This window comes from Adiantum capillus-veneris, chromosome 26, assembly GCF_014529385.1.
Source record: "Adiantum capillus-veneris isolate H3 chromosome 26, ASM1452938v2, whole genome shotgun sequence".
In the NCBI taxonomy this organism is placed as follows: domain Eukaryota; kingdom Viridiplantae; phylum Streptophyta; class Polypodiopsida; order Polypodiales; family Pteridaceae; genus Adiantum; species Adiantum capillus-veneris.
In genome coordinates this window covers 41079278-41105804 of record NC_140956.1, presented here as the reverse complement: position 1 = coordinate 41105804, position 26527 = coordinate 41079278, and the positions used below count along the sequence as shown (strand labels likewise).

Here is a 26527-nt window from a genome sequence, read left to right as displayed (position 1 = left end):
TTGCAAAGAAGGGGCTGATCTGCAAGCTGTTTGGAAAATTCATGAGGAAGATTAGATCTCGCGTGGACTCATACAACTTGATAATCAGAATCAGGGGGTAGAGGGTCACTTATATACCTCACATTTAGGCTAAACTGCCAACCACCACCCTCTTATCTTGCAGCAAATTTCATTCAGAATAGCATTGAATCTGCCATTTACTAAAGAGCTTCACTTAGAAGCCTGCTCTTCAAGAATCTGCCAGAATTTTGAAAACAGCCTGCTCTTCTTCCCCAGTTCCAAATCTGATACTACAAAACCATATCATCCCCCTTATCCTCACTTTTAACTTAGAAATAGAGGTGTCAGTTTTGCCACTTTTAAAGCACGTGATTGTTTAAATAATCCTCGCAACTTTACAAGTTCACAACTGGAAGCAAAAAACATAACAAATTTCAGTGTCATGTCACAAAGCTTGTTTGTTTGTCACCTTGAACCTCGTGGTGGTTTGTTCACATGCTGCACTACTCTTTGCCTGGCAACTTCGAGACATTCAACTTGTCCACCCAAGACAATCACCGTCTCTGGAACAAGCAACAAGAGGCCTCTTCGAACGTTGACATGGTGGACAGCAACCTGAAGGAAACAAAATTTCAAGTACAGTACGATTTGTGACAGAATTAAAAAGAAACAGTGACTATTTCTTCTTTTGATGGCATGACTTAGGAAAGTCCAGAAGAGACTTACACGTGCAAATCGAGAAAAACAAACAGAAGAAACTCTCATTGCATTGAAAAAAAGAATGCATGATTGTGTAACAGAATCTAAAACCAACAGCATTAGCTCAAAGAGTGATACTTGAGAATGCTAACTCATGCTATATTAAATTTCAGAACAAGAGAAAAATCATTTTCTCTGCTTTCACCCTCTACGTGTATAAGAAACTGTCAGAATAGGCAGCGGTAGATGCAATGGAGACAAGAACTCTATCCGATCCAGTGGACACCTCGACTCCGATGAGATCCTCTGACACTAGAGAACACCTGCAATGCCACATACATGAACAAGGAACTATGGAGAAGAGAGATCATTGAGGTGGAAAGAGACTGGACATCTGAGAATATGTGTGTGTGTGTGTGTGTGTGTGTGTGTGTGTGTGTGTGTGTGTGTGTGTGTGCGCGCGCGCGCGTGTGCACAACCTTAGCACGTGACCTGCCTGCCCTGCGTGCCTACGCCCTCTCAGCCCTGACTGCAGCAGCGTGCAGTTGACTCTACACTGCTCGCACGCACGCACGCACGCACGTGTGTGTGTGTGTGTGTGTGTGTGTGTGTGTGTGTGTGTGTTATTTTTTGTATGTATGTAGCACGTCTTCGAGGATCTTGGAAGGCGAATTGACAGAATCCTGGCCTCTTGGTTGTTCGGTCAGGCACGGGTGCCCCCTTAGTGCTCTGTTGTATGCTATAGCCACTCACCCGTTGTTGATTTATCTTGATTACTTGACTTCTGTTGAGCGTCTTCATGGTTTGCGGTTACCTTCGGGTCGTACCTTTGTTGGCCAAGCATACGCAGATGATTTGTTGTTTATGCCTCGTAATCAGAAGGCTGATGTCGAAGTGATTATGGAAGCTTTGGAACTTTTTGGCATTGCGGCTGGGCTTAAAAGTCAATTTTTGTAAACCGAAGCTTCTGTCTCTTTGTTCTTGTGATTGGCACAATTTGCTGTGGCTAGGTGAGATTGTTTCTCCAAATATGATTACTAGGCACTTGGGTTATCCCATTGGATAGAATGTCACCCATTCTCAGAAAGTAGATTGGGTTATCCAGCGTTTGAATGTCAAGCTGCACTACTGGAAGTTATCCACGTGGCCATTACATGTTCGTCTACAAATTGTTCAGAGCATTTTGTTGGCTTATGTTCAGTTCTTTTTGCCATTGATGCATTGGCCTCGTCGTAGTCTTCATTCTCTTATGTCGGACATCTTGTCCCATCTGTGGCGGACCCATGTTCAGAAGAAAGTCTTGCGTTCGATGTCTATGGAGAAGCTTTGCACTCTTAAACGCATGGGTGGCCTTAACATTTTGGATTTGCGCAGGCATGTTCTTGCTCGGAAAGCTATGTTGTTGCAGACACTTGCGCAACAAATTCAGCCTTGGACTCTTATGTTTGCACACCTTGGTCAGCATGTTGTTACTTCCTCTTTTGGCCATCAGCCTGCGTTTTGTTTAGGGGTGTGTGTGTTATGAGGGTGTGGCCTGCAAATATACGAAAAAAGAGTGGTTTGCCAGAGTCAAACATAAAAACACCAAAAAACTTTTTTTTTGTGTGTGTGTGTGTGTGTGTGTGAGCTTCGCATGGATTCGGTTGAACAATGTATATACAAGCGCTGCATAGCCATGGAATCCTCGGATATGGATGCTTTAAGCCTTATCAAAGAATATTTGCATGAGGACTTCGAGGATGCATGTCAAGCATGGGAAGGATCCGCTCCCCTATTGGAAGAGCGCATCCCTATACAGGAGCTTATGGATCCTCTTGCTCAATATGCACTTAACGTGGTGATTCTTTTTTCCCGAGAAAAATGCCTACGGCCCAAGATGTAGGCCAATGGATTGATTTCCTACAACAATCGGAGCGAATAAAGGCAAAGGGAAACAATTACAATTGTCTGCACTTTCTGCTTCTCTAAATATTAAAGACAAAGGCAAAGAACAAGTTTCAACCTCCCAAACTTGGATTGTACCCAAGAAGCCCGTTAAAGCTGCTACAGCCCGTACTCCGGCATCTTCTCGTAATTATCGATCCCCTTTGAAGAATGTTGCTCAAAAAAAACTCCCTCGTAATGACAACACTTCTTTGGCTGAAGCTTGGGACAAGGTGGTCCGCTCTTACAAGGAAGTTGTTACAGGCGAAGCCTCTTCATCGCAAGGTGCCTTTATTTTCAATCATCCGGGTCCAGGTCTTGACCCACCTCCTCAGGTGCTTGCAGCCAGGGAGGATGTGTCGATGGGCACTAGTACTTGAGTTTTCTCCCATTTTCCCATTTCCTCGCCCACTATATATACCATATCAGAATGTATAATTCTTTGAATTGCATCTCCTATAATGTGCGTGGGGTATGCAATCACGACAAGTGGCGGCTAACCTGGCATTATGTACATACATGTCGAGCGGACATTGTGGTTCTTCGGGAGCATAAACAGCATCGATTTGCAGGACAGACTTCTTACTTTGCGAGCTACTAGATAGCTTATGCAGAATCAACTGGCTATTCTAGCGTGCTTATACTTGTTCGACACGAACTCTTCCCGACCTTAGTTTTCAATGACCCAGCTAGAAGATGGATGGTCATCCAATGTATTGTTAATAGGGAAGTTTTCTAATTTGCAAGCTTTTATGCATACACAGCTTCTATAGATAGGGCACGGTTGTGGAGTGCTATATCCTCTTATTGTTGGCATTCTAATGCATTTCTCTGTGGGGATTTTAATAATGCACCAAACAATGCGGATAATACCATTGGGAATTCTCACATGCTTCATACGGAACCGCAATTTATGTTCACATGTAATGGGCTTGATTTGTGGCCCTTATCGCATGTGACTGATCCAAGATTCACTTTTCAACATAATGCTCAATTTATGTATCGCGCTCGGTTGGATCGCTGGTATCTTTTTCACATGGAACAGTGTGATGACTTTGTATGCGAGATGAGGATTGATTATGCTGTGTGTCTTTCGGATCATTTTCCTGTATGCCTGAAACTTTGTTTTGGCTCCTTTGATGTCAATGATCGCCTACCCAAGAAGAGGCTTTTGCATGTCAATAATGCTTATCTCAAGCATGAGCCTTTTCGCGCTATGATTATGGATATCATCCCGCCTTTGATCTCCCAGATGTATGTTGATATGGACATAGCCTGGTTCCGCTTTGTTATGCGTGTTCGATGTGTTATCCGGGATTATGGCAGGGATTATTTGTCACAATTAAGGGAACAGGTTAATCAGGCGAAGGATGCTTGTAGCAGATTAATGCACTTGGCGAATCATTCTTCTCTTACTAACACTCAAGTGACTAAGTTGTTTTCTGCTCGCGCTATGTTACGGCACAATGATGAGAGGAAATTGGCCAAATGGCAGACTCGAGCTCGACAACAGGCTTTTGCAGATAAAGGATGTTCTTCTAAACAATGTTTCCAGCATTTGCATCACTCCAGGCAATCTCAAGCTATACGGAGAGTTAAATTACCGGCAGGGGAATGGACCTCCACTTTACAAGAGCTAGCACTAGCCCTACATTCTCATTATGGCAAGATTTTTGAGGCCCCTTCTTCTCCCACAAGAGAAGCTTTGCCAAGCGCTCACATGTTTCTATCACATGTTACTCCCATCCTTTCGATGCTACAGGCTCAAGACTTGGAAGCTATTTTCACTGAGTCGGAATTGCATGCCAGCTTGCTTGATCGATGGAGAGCTCCTGGTTGAGATGGTCTTTCTTGGAATTTTTCTTGTCCTTCTAGCATTATTTGAAGTTGCCTCTGTTGTTCATGATGAATACAGCTTGGAGGTTTGCTCAAGTTGATCCCTAAGCATGCATTGTGCGAAGAATTCTCTCATTGGCAACCTATTACATTCATGCATGTGGTATATAAATTAACGGCAAAAATGCTAGCTAACCAACTCAAGTGCTTTCTGCATGAAGGCTTGCATCAATCTCAATACGGCTTCATTCCACGACGTCAAATTAATGATAACCTCGCGAATGTCATCATTGGTATGGAATATGCAAAATATACTCGACAGGATGTCTTGGTCATGCAAGTTGACATTGAAAAGGCATTTGATACTGTTCTTTGGGATTATATTGCGGATACCATGCAACACTTGGGATTTGGGCCTAGGATATCCCCTGTCGTGCTTTTCTTGTATGCACACAACACTTCTGCAGGCTTGCTGGATAGATCTCTTACAGAATCTTGGCATTTGGGACGGTCGGTGAGGCAAGGCTGCCCTTTGAGTGCTTTGCTTTATGCGATCGCTACTCACCCCTTGTTTATGTATTTGGATTCCTTGATTGGCGATGGCAAGCTACATGGCCTGACTTTACCTTCGGGATTGCAGTTTGCTGGTCAAGCCTATGCGGATGACTCTTTGTTTATGCCTTGCAATCACTATGATGATGTACAGCAAATTATGCATACTCTTCACTTGTTTGGCTTGACAGCGGGTCTCAAAGTAAATCCAAGCTATTGCCTCTGAAGGAGTGTGACTGGCATAAGATATTGTGGCCTGGAGAGATTGTTCCTCCACATGTTTTGGTTCGCCATTTGGGTTATCTGTTGGGTTGGAATGTCTCGGCTATGCAAAACCTGGATTGGGTGCTCCAACGTCTACATTCCAAGTTGAATTATTGGAAACTGTCCACGTGGCCACTTCATGTACGTCTCAGGATTGTCCAATGCATCCTTGTGGCTTATGTGCACTTTTACTTGCCTTTGTTATCCTGGCCTCGATTGTGCTTGCAATCCCTCGTGTCCAATATTTTGGAGCATTTGTGCAGGACCTCGTCTACCAAGAAGGGTTTTCGGCTTCTCTCTATGGGCAAGCTCTGGATTCTCCCAAGCGGCTTCGAGGGTTAAATATTTTGGACTTGCGACGTCATCTTTTGGCTCGGAAAGCTATGGTGTTGCCAATTTTGGAGGAGCAGCAGCAACCCTGGGCTCTCATGGTCACACATTTGTGTACGCACATTGTCACCCCAGCTTTGGCAACCGACTTATTGGGATGTTTTATTAAGGAAGCTTGAAGGACACATTCCTGGATGTCCCTTTTCTTCTTCTCTCATTGTTGATTGGAAGGTTGTCACTTCGCATTTGGCTTGGAATGGTCGACAAACCGATGTGGGTAACTCTCTTCGTTTGGAGAGTCTGCATTGGAGCAGGGCCTTCGCTTCGACTTTGGTTCAATGGTCTCCTCACCAAGCATATTTTCTTTCCCAAAAAGGAACTTGTCAGGTGCATCAGGTGCTTGATGACTCGGGGTATGTTCTTTCGTTCGCTGATGCAGTGTCCCGCTTTTGGTTGGGTCCTCACTATTCTTCTCTCTGGCGGGAAATTCAAAGGATGCTTGTTGATCACTCACCCATTCCTCCTTTGGATGTGGACTCTCGCTTCTCTAATTGGAATCTGGCTACTACTAGATTGGACTGCATCTCAGCTGGCAGTGTATATGCCATCCTTCAGTCTGATATATGGATTGTGCATCATGGTAATCAGTTGTGGTTACTCTCCGAGTCATCCTTGTGGTGGCAACACACATTGTCTCGCATTTGGCAGAGTCATCTACCTTTGAAGGAACGTGTTTTCTTGTGGCGCTGCTTGGTGGGAGCTCTACCTGTTGGCAGTGTGTTACATGCTCGGTATATTGCACCTTCACAGTGCCCCAGATGCCTTGAAGCTGAGGAGACCGTGCCACACTTACTATGGCGTTCTCGCCACTCCAAAGCCTTCATTCGGCAAGTGTCGACTGCTCTTCGGCTGCGTTTTCCTTCCGGCTCTTTTCACACACGCTTTTGGCTTTTTCGGGTGCTCCAATCACCGCATTCTCAGTTTGGGGTGTTCTTCACCTGGGTCAGATTTTGGACTCTGTGGGCCATCTGGCACCATAGGAACTCCTTAATGTTCCAAGACACTTATGTTGACCCCTTCCCCTATTTCAAATTATCTCTTGGTCAAGCACTACATTTTGCTTATGACACTGGAGACATCACTCTTGATGCCTACAAGATTTACTTTGATTGTTTCTAGCTTTCAGAGCCTCATAGTGCTCCGCTCTTTGTATCCCTTTCTTTTCGTGGGTTTTCCTCGCTTTGAGGTTTCCCACTTGTGTGTAAAAATGTGTGTGTGTGTGTGTGTGTGTGTGTGTGTGAGAGAGAGAGAGAGAGAGAGAAAGAGAGAGAGAGTGTTGCAGCCTCTATGCGCTGTCAGAGTTCGTTATGTCCGCTGCCTATCCCCTGCACATTGCTCTGTTCTACGCACTGTTGCCCTTGCGTGCTGTTTGACCATTGCGTGATGACCTATTCAGTGCACTGCAGCTTCTGCGTGTTGTCCACCTCTGTGCACCCTCTTTGCCTTGGTACAGTTTTCGCCCCCATCCTCTGTGTGTGTGTGTGTGTGTGTGTGTGTGTGTGTGTGTGTGTTTTCTAAATCCTGCGACTGCGCACGAATCTGCCCGAACCCTAATCTGCTGCTTGTGCGAAGCTTGTTTGGCAACCTGTGTGAGCCGGTGTCTGCAGTTTGCGCTCCTCTAAGGGTGGATCAGCTTCCCTCAACCTGCATGCATACAGCTCGTCATCAGCCTGTACACAATCAGCTACCCTCAGCTTCTGCGGATCTCCTCTATCTACGCGCAATCTACCTCAGCCTATACAGTACTCTACCTACGTCAAGGATTTACAACAGGTTAGGGTTCGGCCCGGGTGCTTCTTCACCTGTGCAGTTGTGTGTGTGGGGGGGGGTACCAGACGGTGCAAGCGTGTGTGGTTGTGTGCAGGTGTGTGTGTGTGTGTGTGTGTGTGTGTGTGTGTGGGTGAGCATCACATGGATTCAACTGATTAGTGTATATACAAGCGTTAGAAAGCTATGGAAAGAACCGATATGGATGCTTTAAGCCTTATCAAAGAATGTTTGCATGAGGACTTCGAGGATGCGCGTCAAGCTTGGGAAGGTTCAGCTCCCGTCATGGAAGTGTGCATTCCTATTCACGAGCTTATGGATCCTCTTGCTCAATATACGCTTAACACGGTGATTCTTTTTTTCCCAAGCACAATGCCTACGGCTCAAGATGTAGGCCAATGGGTTGATTTCCTTCTCAAACGTCAAGCGGTCCGAGGGGTTTACTTTGGCGCGCGAGGCTTCTATGAAGTCTTGTTGCCTGACATGGATGCTCGGGATGCTTTGCTTAAAATGTCTCCTCTTTTCTTCAATACACAGATGACTCATGTACAGCCCTGGGCTCTCACCAAGGACTGTCAAAGCCTCATTCGTCACAAGTGTCCTGTCTGGGTTGAGGTGGCCGACTTTCCGCGCACTTGGCGTCACTGTCTTCCCTTGTTGGCTACCCAGTTAGGCAAGGCCATTTGCCCTCCTAGCTGGATGCAAACACCAATCGTTTTTGTATTCAATGGGACACGGATATCCCCACACCAACAGGTATGTCGATTAATTTTGGGGATGCAGTGGTTGGAAAGCATCCATTTAAACTTAAATGCGGTAAATTTGCAAATTCTTGCTTCCATTGTGGCAAATTTGGTCATATGCAATCCGAATGTCCCGAACCAAATCTGCAACCACCTCCTTCAGCTGTCCCTACCCCTCAACCTCACTCACCTCCGAAATCTTCTATTGAGGTTCAAATCAAAGGTGCTTCAAACTCCTCCCCGACAACTGGGAGAAATAAAGGCAAAGGGAAACAATTACAATTGTTTGCATTTTCTGCTTCTCCAAATATTAAAGACAAAGGAAAAGAACAAGTTTCAACCTCTCAAGCTTGGACAATGCCCAAGAAAACCGCTAAAGCCCGTATTCCGGCATCTTCTCGTAATTATGTGCCCCCCTTGAAGAATGTTGCTCAGAAAAAACTCCCTTGTAATGACAACACTACTTTGGTTGAAGCCTGGGACAAGGTTGTTCGCTCTTCCAAGGAAGTTGTTACAGGAGAAGCCTCTTCATCGCAAGGTGCCTTTATTTTCGATCATCTTGGTCCAGGTCTTGACCCACCTCCTCGGGTGCCTGCAGCTAGGAATGATGTATCGATGGGCACTCGTTCTTGAGTTTTCTCTTTTTCCCATTTCCTCACCCACTGTATATACCATACAGAATGCATGTTCTCTAAGTTGCATCTCCTATAATGTGCATGGGTTGTGCAATCACGACAAGTGACGGCTAACCTGGCAATATGTACATACATGTAAAGCGGACATTGTGGTTCTTCAAGAGCATAAACAGCATCAATTTGCAGGACAAACTTCTTACTTTGCGGGCTACCTAGATCAGCTGGCTATTCTGAAGTGCTTATGCTTGTTCGACATGAGCTCTTCCCGACCTTGGTCTTTAATGACCCGGCCGGCAGATGGATGGTCATCCAATGTATTGTTAATGGGGAAGTTTTCGAATTTGGAGGATTGTATGCATACACAGCTTCTGCAGATAGGGCACCATTGTGGAGTGCTATCTCCTCTTATTGTTGGCGTTCTAATGCATTTCTCTGTGGGGATTTTAATAATGCACCAAACCCTACGAATAACACCATTGGCCATTCTCACACGCTTCATATGGAACGGCAATCATGGGATCAGTTTATATTGACATGTAATGGGCTTGATCTGTGGACCTTTTCGCATGCGACTGATTCAGGATTCACTTTTCATCATAATGCTCAATCTATGTATCGCGCTCGGTTGGATCGCTGGTGTCTTTTTCACATGCAACAATATGATGACTTTGTCTGTGAGATGAGGATTGATTATGCTATGTGTCTCTCGGATCATTTTCCCGCATGTTTGAAACTTTGTTTTGGCTCTTTTGATGTCAATGACTGCCTACCCACGAAGAGACTCTTGCATGTCAATAATGCTTACCTTAAACATGAGTGTTTTCGCGCTATGATTGTGGATATCATTCCGCCTTTGATCTCTCAGATGTATGTTGATATGGACATAGCCTGTTTTCGTTTTGTTATGTGTGTTCAATGTGTTATCCAAGATTATGGCAGAGGGTATTTGTCACAAGTAAGAGAAGAAGTTAAACAGGCAGAGGATACTTGTAGCAGATTAATGCACTTGGCAAATCATTCTTCTCTTACTGACTTGATGAGAGGAAATTGGTCAAATGGCAGACTCGCGCTCGTCTACGGGCTCTTACAGATAAAGGATGTGCTTCTAAACAATTCTTCCAACATTTGCTTCACTCCAGGCAGTCTCAAGCTATACGGAGAGTTAAATTGCCTTCAAGGGAGTGGACCTCCACTTTACGGGAGCTGGCACTAGCCCTACACTCTCATTATGGCAAGATTTTTGTGGGCCCTTCTCCTCCCATGAGAGAAGCTCGTCAAGCGCGTCACATGTTTCTATAGCATGTTACTCCCATTCTTTCGATGCAGCAGGGTCAAGACTTGGAAGCTGTTTTCACCGAGTCAAAATTGTATGCCAGCTTGCTTGATTTGGGCCGATGGAGAGCTCCTAGTTGGGATGGTTTGTCTGTGGAATTTTTCTTGTCTTTCTATGAGTATTTGAAGTTGCCTTTGTTGTTCATGATGAATACGGCTTGGGAGTAGCAGGAATTGCCCTCCTCTTGGAAAGACAGTTTGCACAAGTTGATACCTAATCATGCATTATGTGAAGAACCTCATTGGCGGCCAATTACACTCATGTCTGTGGTATATAAATTGATGGCCAAAATGCTTGCTAATCGACTCAAGTGCTTTCTACATGAGGGCTTGCATCAATCTCAATACGGCTTCATTCCACGAAATATGGAATATGCAAAATATACTCGACAGCATGTCTTAGTTATGCAGGTTGACATTGAAAAGGCATTTGATACTGTTCTTTGGGATTACATTGCGGATACCATGCAATACTTGGAATTTGGGCCTAGGCTATCCCGTGTCGTGCTTTTCTTGTATGCACACAGCACTTCTACAGGCTTGCTAGATGGATCTCTTACAGAATCTTGGCCTTTGGGACGGTCGGTGAGGCAAGGATGCCCTCTTAGTGCTTTGCTTTTATGAGATCGCTACTCACCCCTTGTTTATGTATTTGGATTCCTTGACTTCCAGTGGTAGATTACATGGCCTGACATTTATTTCTGAACGGCATTTTGCTGGTCAGGCATATGCGGATGACTCTTTGTTTATGCCTCGCAATCATTATGATGATGTACAGCAAATTATGCATACTCTTCATTTGTTTGGATTTGCAACAAGTCTCAAAGTTAACTTTCGTAAATCCAAGCTATTGACCCTGGAAGAGTGACTGGCATAAGATATTGTGGCCTGGGGAGATTGTTTCCCCGCACGTTGTGGTTCGCTATCCGGGGTATCCGCTGGGTTGGAATGTATCGGCTAAGCAGAAACTGGATTGGGTACTTCAACGTCTACATTCCAAGTTAAATTATTGGAAACTGTCCACGTGGCCACTACATGTGCGTCTCAGGATTGTCCAATGCATCCTTGTGGCTTACGTGCAGTTTTACTTACCTTTGCTATCATGGTCTCGGTTGCGCTTACAGTCCCTCGTGTCCAATATTTTAGAGCATTTTTGGCAAACCTCGTCTAGCACGAAGGGCCTTCGGCTTTTATCTATGGACAAGCTGTGTTCTCCCAAGCGGCTTGGAGAATTAAATATTTTGGATTTGCGACATCATGTTTTGGCTCGAAAAGCTATGTTGTTGCCAGTTCTGGTGGAGCAGCAGCAACCCTGGGCTCTCATGGTCACACATTTGTGTACGCACATTGTCACCCCATCTTTTGGTCATTAGAAACCGACTTATTGGGATGTTGTTTTTGGGAAGCTTGATGGACACATTCCTGGTTGTCCCTTTACTTCTTCCCTCATTGTTGATTGGAAGGTTGTCACTTCGCAGTTGGCATGGCATGGTGGACAATCTTCTGTGGGTAACTCCCTTCGTTTGGAGAGTCTACATTGGAGCAGGACCTTCGCTTCGACTTTGGTTCAAAGGTCTCCTCGCCAAGCATATTTTCTTTCCCAAAAGGGAATCTGCTAGGTTCATCAAGTAGTTGATGACTCGGGTTATGTTCTTTCATTCACTGATGCAATGAAGCTAAGGAGACCGTGCCACACTTACTATGGGGTTGTCGCCACTCCAAGTCCTTCATTCGGCAAGTGTCAGCTGCTCTTTGGCTGCGTTTTCCTTACGGTGCTTTTCACAGACGCTTTTGGCTTTTTCGAGTGCTGCAGTCACCGCAATCTCAGTTTGCGATGTTCTTTACCTGCGTCAGATTTTGGATTCTGTGGGCCATCTAGCACCATAGGAACTCCTTGATGTTCCAAGGCACTTATGTTGACCCTTTTTTCCTATTTCAAATTACGTTTGACGCCTACAAGATTTATTTTGACTGTTTCTAGCCTTCAGAGCCTCATACTGCTCCGCTTTTTGTATCCCTTTCTTTGTGTGGGTTTTTCTCGCTTTGAGAATTTCCCACCTGTAAATTCTATCAATCAAGATTTACAAAAAAAAGTGTCTGTGTGTGTGTGTGTGTGAGTGTGTGTGTGTGTGTGTGTGAAGTTAGACAAATCCAGAATGACAATCTTGGCAGGCTAGCTACCGAACAATGAAGAGCAGTGTGTGTGTGTGTGTGTGTGCACGTGTATGTGTGCGTAGGTTGGAATTCTGCAGCGCGAGAGAGAGAGGCCTTGGACGTTCACCTCTGTCGAGCACCTTGCGTGTTCGGCTCTCAGTCCTGCGCGCTCTGCCCTGAGCCCTACGCGTGACTGCTCTGCTGCTTACTTGCACGCTATCTGCTCTCAGCCTTTAGCTTTGCTGCCTCTGCATTTCCTGTGCAGACGTCTTCTCTGCACTGCTTTCATCCCTGTGCAGTCAATACTCCCCCACTCCTGTGCTTTGTTAGTTCTTTTTTGCGCTTTGCGTTGCTGCTATGTGTGTGTGTGTGTGTGTGTATCTAGGTGTGGGCAAATTCTGTCAGCTCTGCGCAGCAGTCAGTTACCTCTGTCTTTATTGCACGTGGCCCTGTGAGGGTGTGTGGGTGTGTGTGCATGGGTGTGGAGGGCGATGACGGTTGGTTTCAGGTGTGGTGAATTCTTCTGCCATTTGTTTGTCGCGCGACTTTGCCCTGCGCAACTCCAACACTGCGCAAGCCCTTCTTAGCACGCTGGTGGTTGAAGATAATTTTCACCTACACACGGCTTTCTGTCAGATTCTAGTGTGAGTGGCCGTTGGTGTGTCTGTGCATACTCTTTCAGTAGGAGGTTTCTTCTTGTCGTTGTGTTCAGCAGTGTCACGTGACACATCCAACCCCATGTGTCCGTGGACAAGCTAGAGCATGACCAGGGTTCAGTTCAGTCAAGTCAGTCTAGAATAGGAAGTGATCTGGCACTTTTGTGAGTCTATTCGCAAACCGTGCATGTCCAGACACTTAGATTAGCTACATATCCTCCGATTGCACACAGCATGATCATCAGCATTCCCATCAGAATCCATCAAGGGAATTTTCCAATGCATTAAACCTATTTTCCTATTTTTGACATTTTTCACTTATTTATTAAGTGACTTTTGTTGGGAACTAGGTAGGGCAATTTTGCTAAGATAATATATAAGCAAACCAGAGTGAGCACTATCTGGCAGAAGAACGAGAGCAACAAGCACCCAATGCAACAGGCCCTCTACAGAACCTTCTCAGCAAGTACAGACCTCTCTCGCCATCAGCCATTTAGCCTGGCGTTTTTCAACCATACCAGCGTTTTTGCATCAGTGAATTCAGCCCGACACTTGGCGTTTTTAGCAGCCTCAGGCCAGTGTTTTTGTAGCAACCATAGATACCGTTGCAGCAACGTTTTCAGCCCCAACAGGCCAGCGTTTTGCAGCAGAAATTCAAGGATAAAGTAACATCAAGATCAGCGTTTTTCCTAAGCAATACAATCAGCAAATCAGCGTTTAGAAAGACCAGCAAATTCAGCAAATAGAAGGGCAGCAGATCCAGCGATTCCAAGCAAGAAGAACAGCCCGACAAGAACCATGTCAAGCATTCAGCTTTCAGCCATAGTCTCGCCATCGTCGCCACCACCATCGGCCTAGACATAGCAAGCATATAGACTCATTGCATCAGCCATTCTACCACATTGTGCAATCAATAGTAGACCACTCTCGCCATCGAGAGTGGGGCCCTTGGAGGAGGATTTGACATCTTCGGTGTCGTATTCTCTTCTCTCTCTATCTCTCAGTTCTAGCACCTTCACTCACAATGTCCATTCACATTGTTTGTGTCCATTGCACTCTCTCACTAAAGGAACGGAAGGCTCCCCTTCCGTAAGTAAAAGGATCCTTGAGCACAGTTCGGAGCACTCAACTTGAGCAAGGTTCAACATTCACTTCCGCTGCACCTTACATTGGTATCAGAGCTTTGGCAGTGTTTTGTATCAATCAAGGAAAGAACTACAAGAAATTTTTTTGCTTGTTGCGCTCGCACGTAACCCAAATCCTCTTGGGCGTGTCGATTCCTAATCGTGTTTATGAAGAGTGACAGGAAACCCAAGAAAGAAGGGCTTGTCCAGCCTCCCCTTGTGCCTCTTTTCACTCATTGAGAGCGGACCGTGCACTTAGCGACCGGCCAATCGACGTGAGGTGGGAAAAAGCAACCTTAATGTGAGCGCAAGACCGCTAAGGGGTGCGCCCGCGGAAAAGAGCAAAACTCGGGTGAAGAGAAGATCCTTCTCTAACACAGATTGCAAGCGAAAGAAGAACCTCAAGAACTCAAGAACCCCAAGAACCCAAGTTCCTCGTGAACTTAAGAACCCAAGAACACAAGAACCCACAAGAACCCTCGATTTCAGTGGGTGGTCATCACTCGAAGCAGAATGGATACATCGCTCTGAGGTGATGGGCATGAGAGAGGCGAAGAAGAATTTTCCCCACCAAGAGGTTTTTCTGACCCTCCCCCTTCCCCATCTACGCCAAGGATTGCACCAGATCCTATGGAGGCTAGGTGCAAGACGATGATGGACATGATGACAACGTGGCACGAAGCAAGAATAGCAACCATGGAGCGTGAGCGCAAGCAATTACGCTTGGAGGCCAAAGAATTTGATCGCAAGTACGCAGAAAGAAAAACAAAATTGGATCGCAAGAACGTTGTTCATTCTTCCTCTCTCATCTAATGTGCAGGCGAAGATTGAAGAGATTCGGAAAAAGGAGACTCTCTTAGTCTCTTCTTCTACCAAGCATGACACACATGATTTGCAAGATGATTTGAATGATAATGATAAGCATGATGATTTGAATGACAATGACAAGCATGATGATTTGCATGATCAAGATGAGATTCCTCACAAGCGTGATGATTTGCACGATAAAGATGATGTGATTGTTCACGAGGATGATGGTTTAGTTGATGCTTTTTCTAGCGAAGCTAACCTCGTTGCAGATTCGATCGAACACGAAGAATCGATCTTGGCTTTCGAGTCGAGGTCCACAGCACCCCCCAGGCAAATTCGATCAAACACTACGAACCGATCTTGGCTCTGAAGCCTAGGTCCAAAGAACCCCCACAGGCAGTACTATGTGTTCGAATGATTAGGAAATCACTAAGGCAGCCTCTCCTTTTCATGATAAATCATGCATGGACCACGAATCTTTGCCGCAATCGTGGAAAGGACTGGTGAAACTGTTGCCCAAGCAAGCATTGTGTGAATGCTTCTCGCATTGGCGTCCAATAACGCTTATGCTGGTCGTTTACAAATTGTTGTCGAAAATGTTAGCTACTCGTATTGTTGACCATTTGTTTTCCGGCATACATCCGGCTCAGTATGGATTTATTCCTCGTAAGTAAATTATGGATAATATCGCTAGCAGTTTTATTGGAATTGAGTATGCAAAATACATTGGACAAGATGTGCCTATCATGCAGACTGATATAGAGAAAGCATTTGACACTGTCAATGGGACTTCATTGCTCAGATCATGAAGGCTTTGGGCTTTGGGCCCAAGATGCGGCAGGTAGTTTATTTCCTTTATGAATACAATCAATCTACCGAAATCGTTGACGGTGAGTTGACTCAATTATGGGATCTTGGTCGATCGGTCATGCAAAGATGTCCTTTGAGTGCCATGTTGTATGCTATTGCTACACATCCTTTGCTGTTGTATATCTGAATTCATTAACGGCATCTAGTCGGCTACATGGATTGCCACTGCCAGCTCATGATCATTTTGTGGCACAAGCGTATGCGGATGACTCCGTGTTCTAGACTAGAAATCAACCTGAAGATGTTTGTTGTGTTATGGAAGCACTACATATTTATGGATTGGCAGCAGGTCTGCAAGTGAATTTTTGAAAATTTAAATTATTGTCGTTGCATCAAATGGATTGGCATGTTATGTTATGGCCAGGTGAGATAGTGAAGCATGATCAAATTGTGAGGCATCTTAGTTATGCGTTGGCTTGGTCAGTTAACATTGCAAAGTTGTTGCAATGGGTTGAGAATAAACTGAGGTCTAAACTGCATTACTGTGTGGATTGTGCAACCACGACAAGTGGAAGTTAATTTGGCATTATGTACATCCAAATAAAGCAAATATAGTGGTGTTAGAGGAGCATAATCAACGTGATTTTGTAGGTCAATCTTCGTATTATGCGGGATTCTCGATTGCTTACACTAGTATTGGTTCTTTCTCGAGAGATTTGATAATGGTGCATCATGAACTACAACCGATTTTAGACCATAATGATCCGGTGGGGCGTTGGATGGTAGTTCAATGTCTTGTCCGACGGAATATTTTGAAATTTACTGGTATTTATGCTTATACTGCCTCGACACAGAGAAGTCATCTTTGGCAAGAGTTTGTCAAATACCCCTAGCGTTCACATGCTTTTTGGTACGGGGATTTTTTTAATGCACCTGCAAATGTCGATAACACATCTGGTCATTCACATATGTTGAGCTCTGAATGCTCTTCTTGGGATGCCATGGTCAATAATACGGGTGTCTTGGATCTATGGCCCAACAAGCACTCTTCAGAGCGGGGTTATACATTTACTCATAATGCTCACTCTAGATATAGAGCACGATTAGATCGCTGGTATGTATTGGGCACTCCGCAATATGATATGTTCACATTTGATATGAGGATTGATCATTCTTTCGCCTTATCTGATCATTTTACTCTTTGGCTATGGTTGTTGCATATTAATAATGCATATCTTTCACATAGAGCATTTCAAACTTTGATTGAAGCGGTACTTCCTCCACTTGTCTCTCATATGTTTATTGATGTGGATGTGGCCTGGTATCGTTTTGTCATGCGCATCATCCAAGCAGTCATAGAGAATTATGGTTCGTGGTACATGTACCAGTTGAGAAATAAAGTGCAGGAAGATAAGACAACCTGTCAAGCCTTGGGAAGTCTTGAAGATACTAGAAGGCTTACTGATTCAGAACAAGAGGAATTATGCACAGCTAAAACCTTGTTGATGCATAATGATAAGAGAAAACTTGAAAAATGGAAAATTAGATCTAGGCAACAGGCTTTTATGGATAACAGTTGCTCGTCGAAACAATTCTTTGAGCATTTGCATCATTCAAGGACATCTGCCTCTATCAAAAGGGTTAAAGACGAGGCTGGGCCATGGACGACCAAGAAAGGTCAATTGGCAGACTCAATGGTGGATCGTTTTCAACGAGTTTTTGCCAAGCCCGAGGCTCCCTCGACTGAGGTTTTGCAAGCCAGACACTTATTGTTGTCTTATGTACATCCTATACTCACAATGAATGATGTGGATACCCTTGAGGCTAGTTTTACTGAGGACGAGTTGCACGACAGACTACAGTTTGTCGCATCTTGGTGGTTGAAAGTCGCCTGGATGGGACAGGCTTACGGTTGAAGTTTTTCTCCGCTTTTGGAAATCACTAAGGCAACCTCTGCTTTTCATGATAAATCATGCATGGACCACGCAATCTTTGCCGCAATCGTGGAAAGGACTGGTGAAACTGTTGCCCAAGCAAGCATTGGCGTCCAATAACGCTTATGCGGGTCGTTTACAAATTGTTGTCGAAAATGTTAGCTACTCGTATTGTTGACTATTTGTTTTCCAGCATACATCCGGCTCAGTATGGATTTATTCCTTGCAAGCAAATTATGGATAATATCGCTAGCAGTTTTATTGGAATTGAGTATACAAAATACATTGGACAAGATGTGCTTATCATGCAGACTGATATAGAGAAAGCATTTGACACTGTTCAATGGGACTTCATTGCTCAGATCATAAAGGCTTTGGGCTTTGGGCCCAAGATGCGGCAGGTAGTTTATTTCCTTTATGAAAACAATCAATCGACCGGAATTCTTGACGGTGAGCTGACTTGGTTATGGGATCTTGGTCGATCAATCATGCAAGGATGTCCTTTGAGTGCCATGTTGTATGCTATTGCTACACATCCTTTGCTGTTGTATATCTGAATTCATTAACGGCATCTAGTCAGCTACATGGATTGCAACTGCCAGCTCATGATCATTTTGTGGCACAAGCGTATGCGGATGACTTCGTGTTTTGGCCTAGAAATCAACCTGAAGATGTTTGTTGTGTTATGGAAGCACTACATATTTATGGGTTGGTTGCAGGTCTGCAAGTGAATTTCCGAAAATTTAAATTATTGTCGTTCCATCAAATGGATTGGCATGCTATGTTATGGCCAGGTGAGATAGTGAAGCATGATCAAGGCATCTTAGTTATCCGTTGGCTTGGTCAGTTAACATTGCGAAGTTGTTGCAATGGGTTGAGAATAAACTGAGGTCTAAATTGCATTATTGGAAATTATCTACCTGGCCGCTCCATGTAAGGCTCTGAATAGTGTAGTCTATTTCGGTGGCATACATGCAATTTTTCCTGCCATTGTTGCATTGGCCACCCCGTCCTCTTCAAGATTTCATGTCTCGGATCTAGAGCACTTCTGGTCCACTTTCTCTCACAAAAAAGGCTTGCGATTGCTTCCAAGGATAAGCTCTGTACCCCAAAAAGTTGTGGTAGTCTGAATATCCTTCATTTGGGTTCTCACATATGATGTTACAGCACGGAAGGCTACTTTGTTGTTGGTGCTCGTCATAGTTGACACGTACGGTCACGTACGATGGTTACACGTACGAAGACGTGCGGTACTAATCGAACTAAAAAAAATTAGACGTACGTTGACGTAACGTACGATGCAAAAAAATAAATCATATATTTTTCAGAGCTTTTACTCTATTATGAGTAACTACTTAGTATTAAGTACATACAACTCAAAGGAGATGTCTTACAAGTAAGAACATTAAAGATTTGGCCATGGACATTGGAAACGGTAATGTTCGAAAAAAGATGATCATGATTGCATTTGATTTCATAATTCATTACATAAGTAGAGAGTCGAGGCTCGAGAGATACAAGTGCCAAAAAGTAGTACAAAAAAGTAGTGACACAACTCATAGTCTCATGGTCCATGGGTACAAACTTTAAAGCATAAAGAGAGAGTTCTAAGTGCTCATATCGCTCTCATCACCGGAGTTGTGGTCCGAGCTTGAGCTAGAGCTTGAGCTAGAGGTAGCTGCATCATCCTCATCACTACTTGCATTAGATGCACTAGATGCAAGACCATAATCTCCCTCACTAAGGATGTTGCCCTCATCATCAAACTCTGGCTCTCTAGGATCCGCAAGTTTAGAAATGGACACATTCTCCAAAGTGGTGTCCGCCATAGTAGATCCGCTACCCGAGCCTCGCCGCACATAGGTCCTGGGTGTCCGTGCCGACGCTCTTCCACTCCCATGAGCAACCGAAGTGGAAGCTCCTCTACCTGTAGTTGCCAAAGCTCGCACAACCACCTTCTTGCGGGACCGTGTGCGAGAGACACGGCGATCAATCTCCTCCAACTCCAAGTAGAGGTCTCGAAATATTTGCTCCTCCTCTGGATCGCGATCTTTGTTGAGACTCTTAAGAGTTTCAATGGAGAGCTTGCATTCATCTACATTCACCTATTTGTCATTTACAACATGCAAGAAGATTAATGGAGTTAGCAATTTGGTATGCCAAAAATATGAGCACATGATACATCATACATATTACATCATACATGTGAAAGCATAAATAAAGAGTATGATGTAGCCAACTCAATTACCTGCCTAGCCATTGGCATCTCGTGCATGGACCTCAACATGCGTAAATTGGAGCGACAATAGATAAGCCGCTCCAATTGCTTCGTAGAAAGCTTGTTGCGGATCTTGGTGTGTATAAGAGAATACGCCGACCAATTCCGCTCACATGCACCCGATGAGCAATCCTAGAGCACATAGATGATAGAAGAGAGGCATGAGATTTGAATTGTGGGAATTTTCAATTGAGAGGTGACTTATGTGACATGTCACATGAATGATGAATGTCAAATGATGACATGATTGAGATTATAAATTTATAATTTATGGTATGGTATTATGTATAATTATTAATATATATGATATACCTGTCCAAGAACCCTCAATGCCACCCTTTGAAGGTGAGGCAATTGATAGCCAAAACATTCCCACCAAAAAAGAGGCTTCACTAACGAATCCCTCCTCCAACACACCGAGGAAGCGAATGCTGTGCCTCTTTGGTCTCCATAGTTGATGAGCTCTTGGAGAAACTCTCCATGGTGTTCTTCATTGAGTATCTTTGGAAGGTACTTGTCGCGCTCCTCTTGAAGTGCTTGATCCGCAAAGATTGATGGCTTTTTGAAAGCCGGATGCAAGAGGGCGGCAAAGCCATGGATTGGTCGCCTCATCCAATCCCACCGCTTTTTAACAAGGAAGAGAATGTCATCTCTCTTTGGAGAGTCCTCCAACACATCACTACAAAGAGAGAGAGAAAGATAGTCAAGCATGGAAGGGTAGAACCGTAGATAGAAAAAGACAACTTACAATGTACATAAATCATAAGGTGATATGTTTACCGTGAACCATCGGGTGCTCCATCAAGAATGGTGGATCTCTCAATCTCCTTGTAAGCCTCCTCCATGAAGTGGTAAAGGAGACCTATGGTAGACCCTTCCATGTCGGTCATCCGAAGCACCTTATACAATGGCAATACCACCATGACAAGACCTTTGACCTCTTGCCAAAACTCCTCCTTCAAGCAAAGCCGTTGGATGGCCTTTGCATCTTGTTGGGATGATTGGGTCTCTTCTTCAATCCATGCTTTGAACTCATCCGAGACCATTGTCTTTTGCAAGTTGGTTTGCACATCATAGAGGCGCTCAAGGAGGAGCCACATAGCGGCAAAGCGTGTTGCGGAAGGCTTCTTCAACTCCAAGCCGGAGTAAGTGCGATATATCGCAAGTACTCTCACCTTTTTGTTGATGAAGTTGACGATGGAGAGGGCTTGGGATAGAATGTCCTTTACCCAAGGTAGGTCGCCAATGTCCTCCAAGAGGAGGTCAATGCAATGTGATGCACATGGAGTCCATACTATGTGTGGATACTCCGCCTCTAGCTTTTTGGCCATGGAAGCACAATTGGAGGCATTGTCAGTGATTACTTGAATGACGTTGCTTGGACCGATCTACATATGGAGAAAGAAGGGAAAGTGAGAAGAGCCAAGGCAAAAGACAAAATTGAAAATAGTAGATACTTGAGAGTGGAATAAAAAATTTTACCTCTTTTATGGCTTGACGAATGTGGCGGTAAATGAAGGCACCCGTGACCTTTTTCCCCCTTGCTCCCGCATCAACCGCTCGCAAGAAGTAGGTGCCAAGAGGGCATGAGACAAGGATATTAATGATTCCCCTCTTCTTGCGGTCACTCCATCCATCGGTGAGAATAGAGCAACCATACTTTACCCATCCGGCACGCACGGGGTCAAGAGACTTGTCGATTCGTGCCCTCTCTTCATCAAGCTTTTTGATGCGCATGTCATGGTATGACACTCCCGTCCACCCTTCACATGGACCAACCGCGGCAATAGCCTTCACCATGCGTTTCCAACGATCCGTGCGAAGAATATGAAAAGAGAGATTGCACTCAATGATGGTGCGTGCAATCTCTATCTCCGCTTGTCGTTGCCTCTCTTTGAGGAAAGACAAAGGACCGGAAGTTCCACCCACCGTTTGTGCAAGAGTAGCTTGCTTTGGAGGCCGCCCACCATGACTTCTTTTGCTCTTCTTTGAGACGCTACCACCCTCGGTGGAGGCCATGGTAGCGCCGCCGGATGCAACGGACATTGATGGAGAAGCATCCTCTCCCGAATCGGAGAGATCATGGTCGGGCGGAACCACCTCCTCCGATGCCTTTGCAACCGCCTTGCGCGTCTTCAAGGGGAGATACTTTGCTTTGCACTCTTGGAAAATGTCGTCGGGGATATTCGGACAAGGACCCGCTTCCCCTCCCACCTTGGTCAAGTGGATGATAAGGCGGGTGGAGCTTGAGGTCATGGTCTTCGGGCAATATTTGCAATACCATTTGCAAACATTTTGCTTGTTCTTCACCCTTTCAAAGTAGCGGCAATGCTTGTTGAAGGCTTCATGAAGAGCGGGCGGCATTATGGAGAGCTTGAGGGATGGGGAGTGATGAGAGAACTTTAGAGTAATGGAGAGCTTGAAGGAGATGGATGGAGATGAAGAGAGCTTAAGGATTAATGGAGAGCTTGAAGGAGATAAAGAAAGCATGAGCCTTGAAGGAACAATGGAGAGCTTGAAGGAGATGAAGGGAGCTTGAAGGAGTAATGGAGAGCTTGAAGACTTGATGGAGTGCCAAAGCTTGAAGCCTTGATGGAGTGCCAAAGCTTGAAGCCTTGGCCCTTGATGAATGGAGAGAGCTTGAGGGAGCTTGAGTAGGGAAGGAGATGAATGAGAGAGCTTGAGGGATATATGGAGAAGAAGAGAGGGTGGGCAACCTTATATAGGTTTTGAGGAGAGAGGGAGAAGAGGGTTAAAGAGAGAGCATGCTTCAAAATTCAAATTCCATGTGCCATGGCCATAGCCCATGTGGCTTTGTGTGTGTGTGTGTGTGTGTGTGTGTGGATGTTGAGGGGGGGGGGGGTGGGGGGGGTGGGATGGCACATTGGCTTATGATGCCCCAAGGGCCAAGGCTCCAAGGCCCCCAACGTTCAAGTTTTTAACGTTCAAAAACTGCCAGCATGTGGCGCTACAAAACGGCTGTAAAAACAGTCAAAAAAGTCCGCCAACGGTCACTTTTTTTTGATCGGACGGAACCCGGACGGAACGGACGGATCGGACGGGACGGGACGGAACGGACGGGACGTTCCGTTCGACGGACGTGGACAACCCTGGTGCTCGTTGAGCAAAAACAACCCTAGACGCACATGCTTGCGTTTTTGTGCTCTCATGCGGTTTCCACACCAACCTTCGGCCATTGGCAGCCGTCATATTGTGATGTGGTTCTTGGTAAAGTTGAAGCTACAATTCCGGAATGTCCCTTTGCTTCCTGTTTAGTGGCAGATTGGAAGTTGATAACAGGGGAATTGTTGTAAAATGTTAAAGATGACGCCTATGGAAATTCACTTCGATTGGAGAGTTTGCATTGGAGTAGAGTTTTTGCTCAAACTCTTGTTCGATGCTCTCCTAGACAAGCTTACTTTCTCTCCCACAAAGGTATTGACAAGATAACAAATGTGATAGACGCTTTAGGACGGGTGCTCTCATTCAGACAGGCTGCTCTTAGCTTTGGACTTGGGTTACACTACAGGCGCATGTGGGACACCATTAAGGAGTTCGTCGATTCTATATCTCCCATCCTGCCGCTAGTTGAAGACAATCAACTTTGCGATTGGCTCTACGATGGTTCTTCGATTGACTCGATATCTACAAAGAAAGTGTACTATCATTTGCAGTCATCTTCCTGGATCCAAGAACATTGTAACAAGGTATGGAATATCAATAAAAGTGTTACTTGGTGACAGAGTAAAGTTATGAAAGTGTGGCATGCTAAGCTACCTCTCAAGGAGCGTTTGTTTATGTGGAGATGTATTGTTGGGGTTCTCCCCACTAGCAAATTATTGACCTCTAGGAGATTGTCCTGTTCGCGATGCGTTCACTGTGGTGCAGGCATTGAGAATATTCCACATATACTCTAGTCTTGTTCCCATATGCGACAGTTTGTGGATAGCATCTCTTTAGCACTTCGCTCGCGCTTTCTTGGCTTACAATCTGGTAAATTTCTTTGGATCTTTGGAGTGCTTCCACCTTTGCTTCGGTCGTATGCATACTTTTTTGGCTGGGTCAGATTCTGGGTACTATGGACAATGTGGAGAGCACAGAATTCCCTCATGTTTCAATAGATTCAAGTGGAATATGTTTCTTTCTTCAAGATATCTCTTAGACAATCTCTTCAAGTTGCCTATGACTTGAACGAGCTCCCTGTTAGCCATTATCAGCTCTACTTTGAGTGTTTCTGAGTTACAGTCAAGTAGAGTTACTTTAACTGTTTCTGAGTTTGTAATACTTTCTATGGCTTTTCCTCGCTTTGAGGTTTCCCATTTGTAATTCAATCTGACATTTTATTTTTTATTTTTAGATGTGAGTATCGGTGGGTGAGGGAGAGAGAGAGATCTGGGAAAGGCTCTCCATGCTGATAACAAACTGCCCATACAAGTGACTGAGGGTGGTCCGACATCGAACTGACTTGCTGTTGGGATAAAGCCCCATGTGGCCGGTTAGGCCAGGTGCCCGCCCACTATACTTATTCATTATGTACATAATAGAATAAGGAGACTCACATGTAGAGAGTGAGTTTTAGCCCCTGAAAATACAAGGTCTCCTCTTCTCCATTGCTTCACACACTCACACACGCTCTCGCTCGCGCACTTCAACTGGTATCAGAGCTTTGGTTTCGCGACAGATGGAGTGCTACAGAGAAGTGAGCTTTCGGCTTTGGTGAGCTCGCTTTCGGTGGAAGCTTGAGATCGGTGAGCAGCCACCATATCTGTGCTCATGGAAGCTTGAGGAACATTCCTAAGCTTGAGAGAAGGGTGTATTGCAAGTGTGTATGCTTTTTTGCAGCCATACTTACAGGAAGAATGCAGATTTTCATTTCCGCAGGTCATTTTTCGGGCTCGAAAACAGTGTTTTTTGCATAACTTTTGCGTACGGAATGCGATTTATGCAAGGTTAGGGTGTAACCTAGGGTTTTGGCACGCTCCGGACGCAATTGTGATGTCCATTTGGACTAATTTTGACCTCTGAATTTCCTGCAGCAGCAGCTGTTTATTGTGTGTAGAGGATTACACACACGGTTTGCACTCGGATGCGAGAGTGGTAATGGCTACAACTTTGCTCACAAGTGAAAGGATACGATGTATGCCTTATGTGGTTTGATGCTCAAGGAGTTGAGACTTTGAGGCAGCTCATATATACTTGAGTGCTGATTTTGCGCATGATTTGCTCATGGTTTTGAGCATGTTTATGGCATGTATGGTTATTATGGTTCGATAGCCAAATACTACCAAACCTCTCCCAGATTTTTCTTGTGAGTTTATTTGTTTATACGCATGGTTTGCAATCGTGTTTTGATTGCATTTGGCACTCAGTGGTTGCTTTGCCATAGTGTTTTGGCCTCACATTGTGAGAGTGTTTGCTCATCGGATTATGTCATTTGACATACATATGGTAATCTCTTCAGGAAGGAGATTGTTGATGATAGTTTCATCGATTACCACATAGTGCTCAGAGTGGGTGTTTTGGCATCATTTGAGCAGTTTTGCTAACATGTTCGTTACATTGATCGCCATATTTGCTGATACTTCTCTTAGACAGCTTATGTCAGCTTATGTTGTATTTTGACAATACTTGGTGTATAAGTTAGCCACGCCTTGACTATTGTCAGTTGATCAATTTGTTCTTGGTCTTGTCACAGGTTATCTCGCCATGGATTTGGCATGTACATCATTGTCAGGGTTTGTGCTTTTCCATACAAAGTTTGACGGTTCAAACTTTGAGCATTGGAAAGCAGGTATGCATGATGCATTGACTCAGTTGGGCCAAGTGTTGCCACTACAAGGCGTGGATGCTAGGCAAGAGTCTATGACTGACGATGAGTGGGAGGACTTGGATGAGCTTGCACGTTCGACGATCATGTTACACCTTGGTGAGTTTATCTATTGCATTGGTTTGGATGCATGTACAACTAGAGGTTATGGCAAAGATTATGCAATGCTTTTGGCACAAATGAGTCTAGAGAGATGTCTACAGTCAAAGGACGATCTTGCAGACATAGAGATGTTGTGTGTTGGCATTGTGGTCATACAGGGCATGTACGTAGGCGTTGTTTTCGGCGGATGAGACAGCGCAAGAGACAGCACAGGAGGGATGCTATCAGTTTGGATGATGTGGGAGCAAATGTAGCGTATGTGGCTACACATGACGGAGATGTCGCCTTTGCTTCCATGTGAGTGCTAGATTTCACGTCACGTCAACTCGTGAGTGGTTTAGCACATATGCTAGTGGTATGCTTGGACGTGTGTGTCTAGCTGATGGTTCAGTGCATGACATAGTTGGTGCAGGAGATGTCAGACTATTGTTGTCGAGTGGTGCATCATACGTGTTACGAGAAATACGCCATGTGCCAGGTTTGACGCAAAGCTTGATCTTTGTAAGTCAGTTATGAGACAACGGATGCCAAGTAGTGTTGGACGAGCACAGTTTCAGATTGCATCATGGACAGCTAGTCATAGCGAGAGTGTTATGTCCCGCTCACAAGAGAGGGGATCTAGCCCAGATGCCGTCGGGATGGGCGTCCAATGTCCGGGCGGAAGTAGTGTGAACCCGACCAGTCTGGCCGG

The 26527-nt window shown here is 44.9% G+C and overlaps 2 protein-coding genes across 4 annotated transcripts in view; both read right to left on the bottom strand.

The window, feature by feature from the left end:
* RMI1 (recQ-mediated instability protein (DUF1767)) overlaps positions 1-26527 on the bottom strand; it is a 78642-nt gene that overhangs the window by 24818 nt on the left and 27297 nt on the right. For all 3 annotated transcript variants that reach the window (XR_015186646.1, XR_015186645.1, XM_086501951.1), the window contains exon 3: positions 470-615. Coding sequence is in view for 1 of the 3 variants with exons in the window: in XM_086501951.1 (XP_086358077.1) it covers positions 470-615 (146 nt within the window). In the remaining 2 variants the exon portion in view is untranslated. The remainder of the gene's footprint in view (positions 1-469; positions 616-26527) is intronic.
* Positions 19150-22730, bottom strand: LOC147423319 (uncharacterized). The gene is made up of 5 exons (XM_086501206.1): positions 21390-22730; positions 20688-21295; positions 20220-20586; positions 19878-20039; positions 19150-19734 (listed from the first exon to the last, which is right to left on the bottom strand). The coding sequence occupies exons 1-5, from the start codon at positions 22395-22397 to the stop codon at positions 19237-19239; spliced, it is 2643 nt and encodes an 880-aa protein (XP_086357332.1). The 5' UTR covers positions 22398-22730; the 3' UTR covers positions 19150-19236.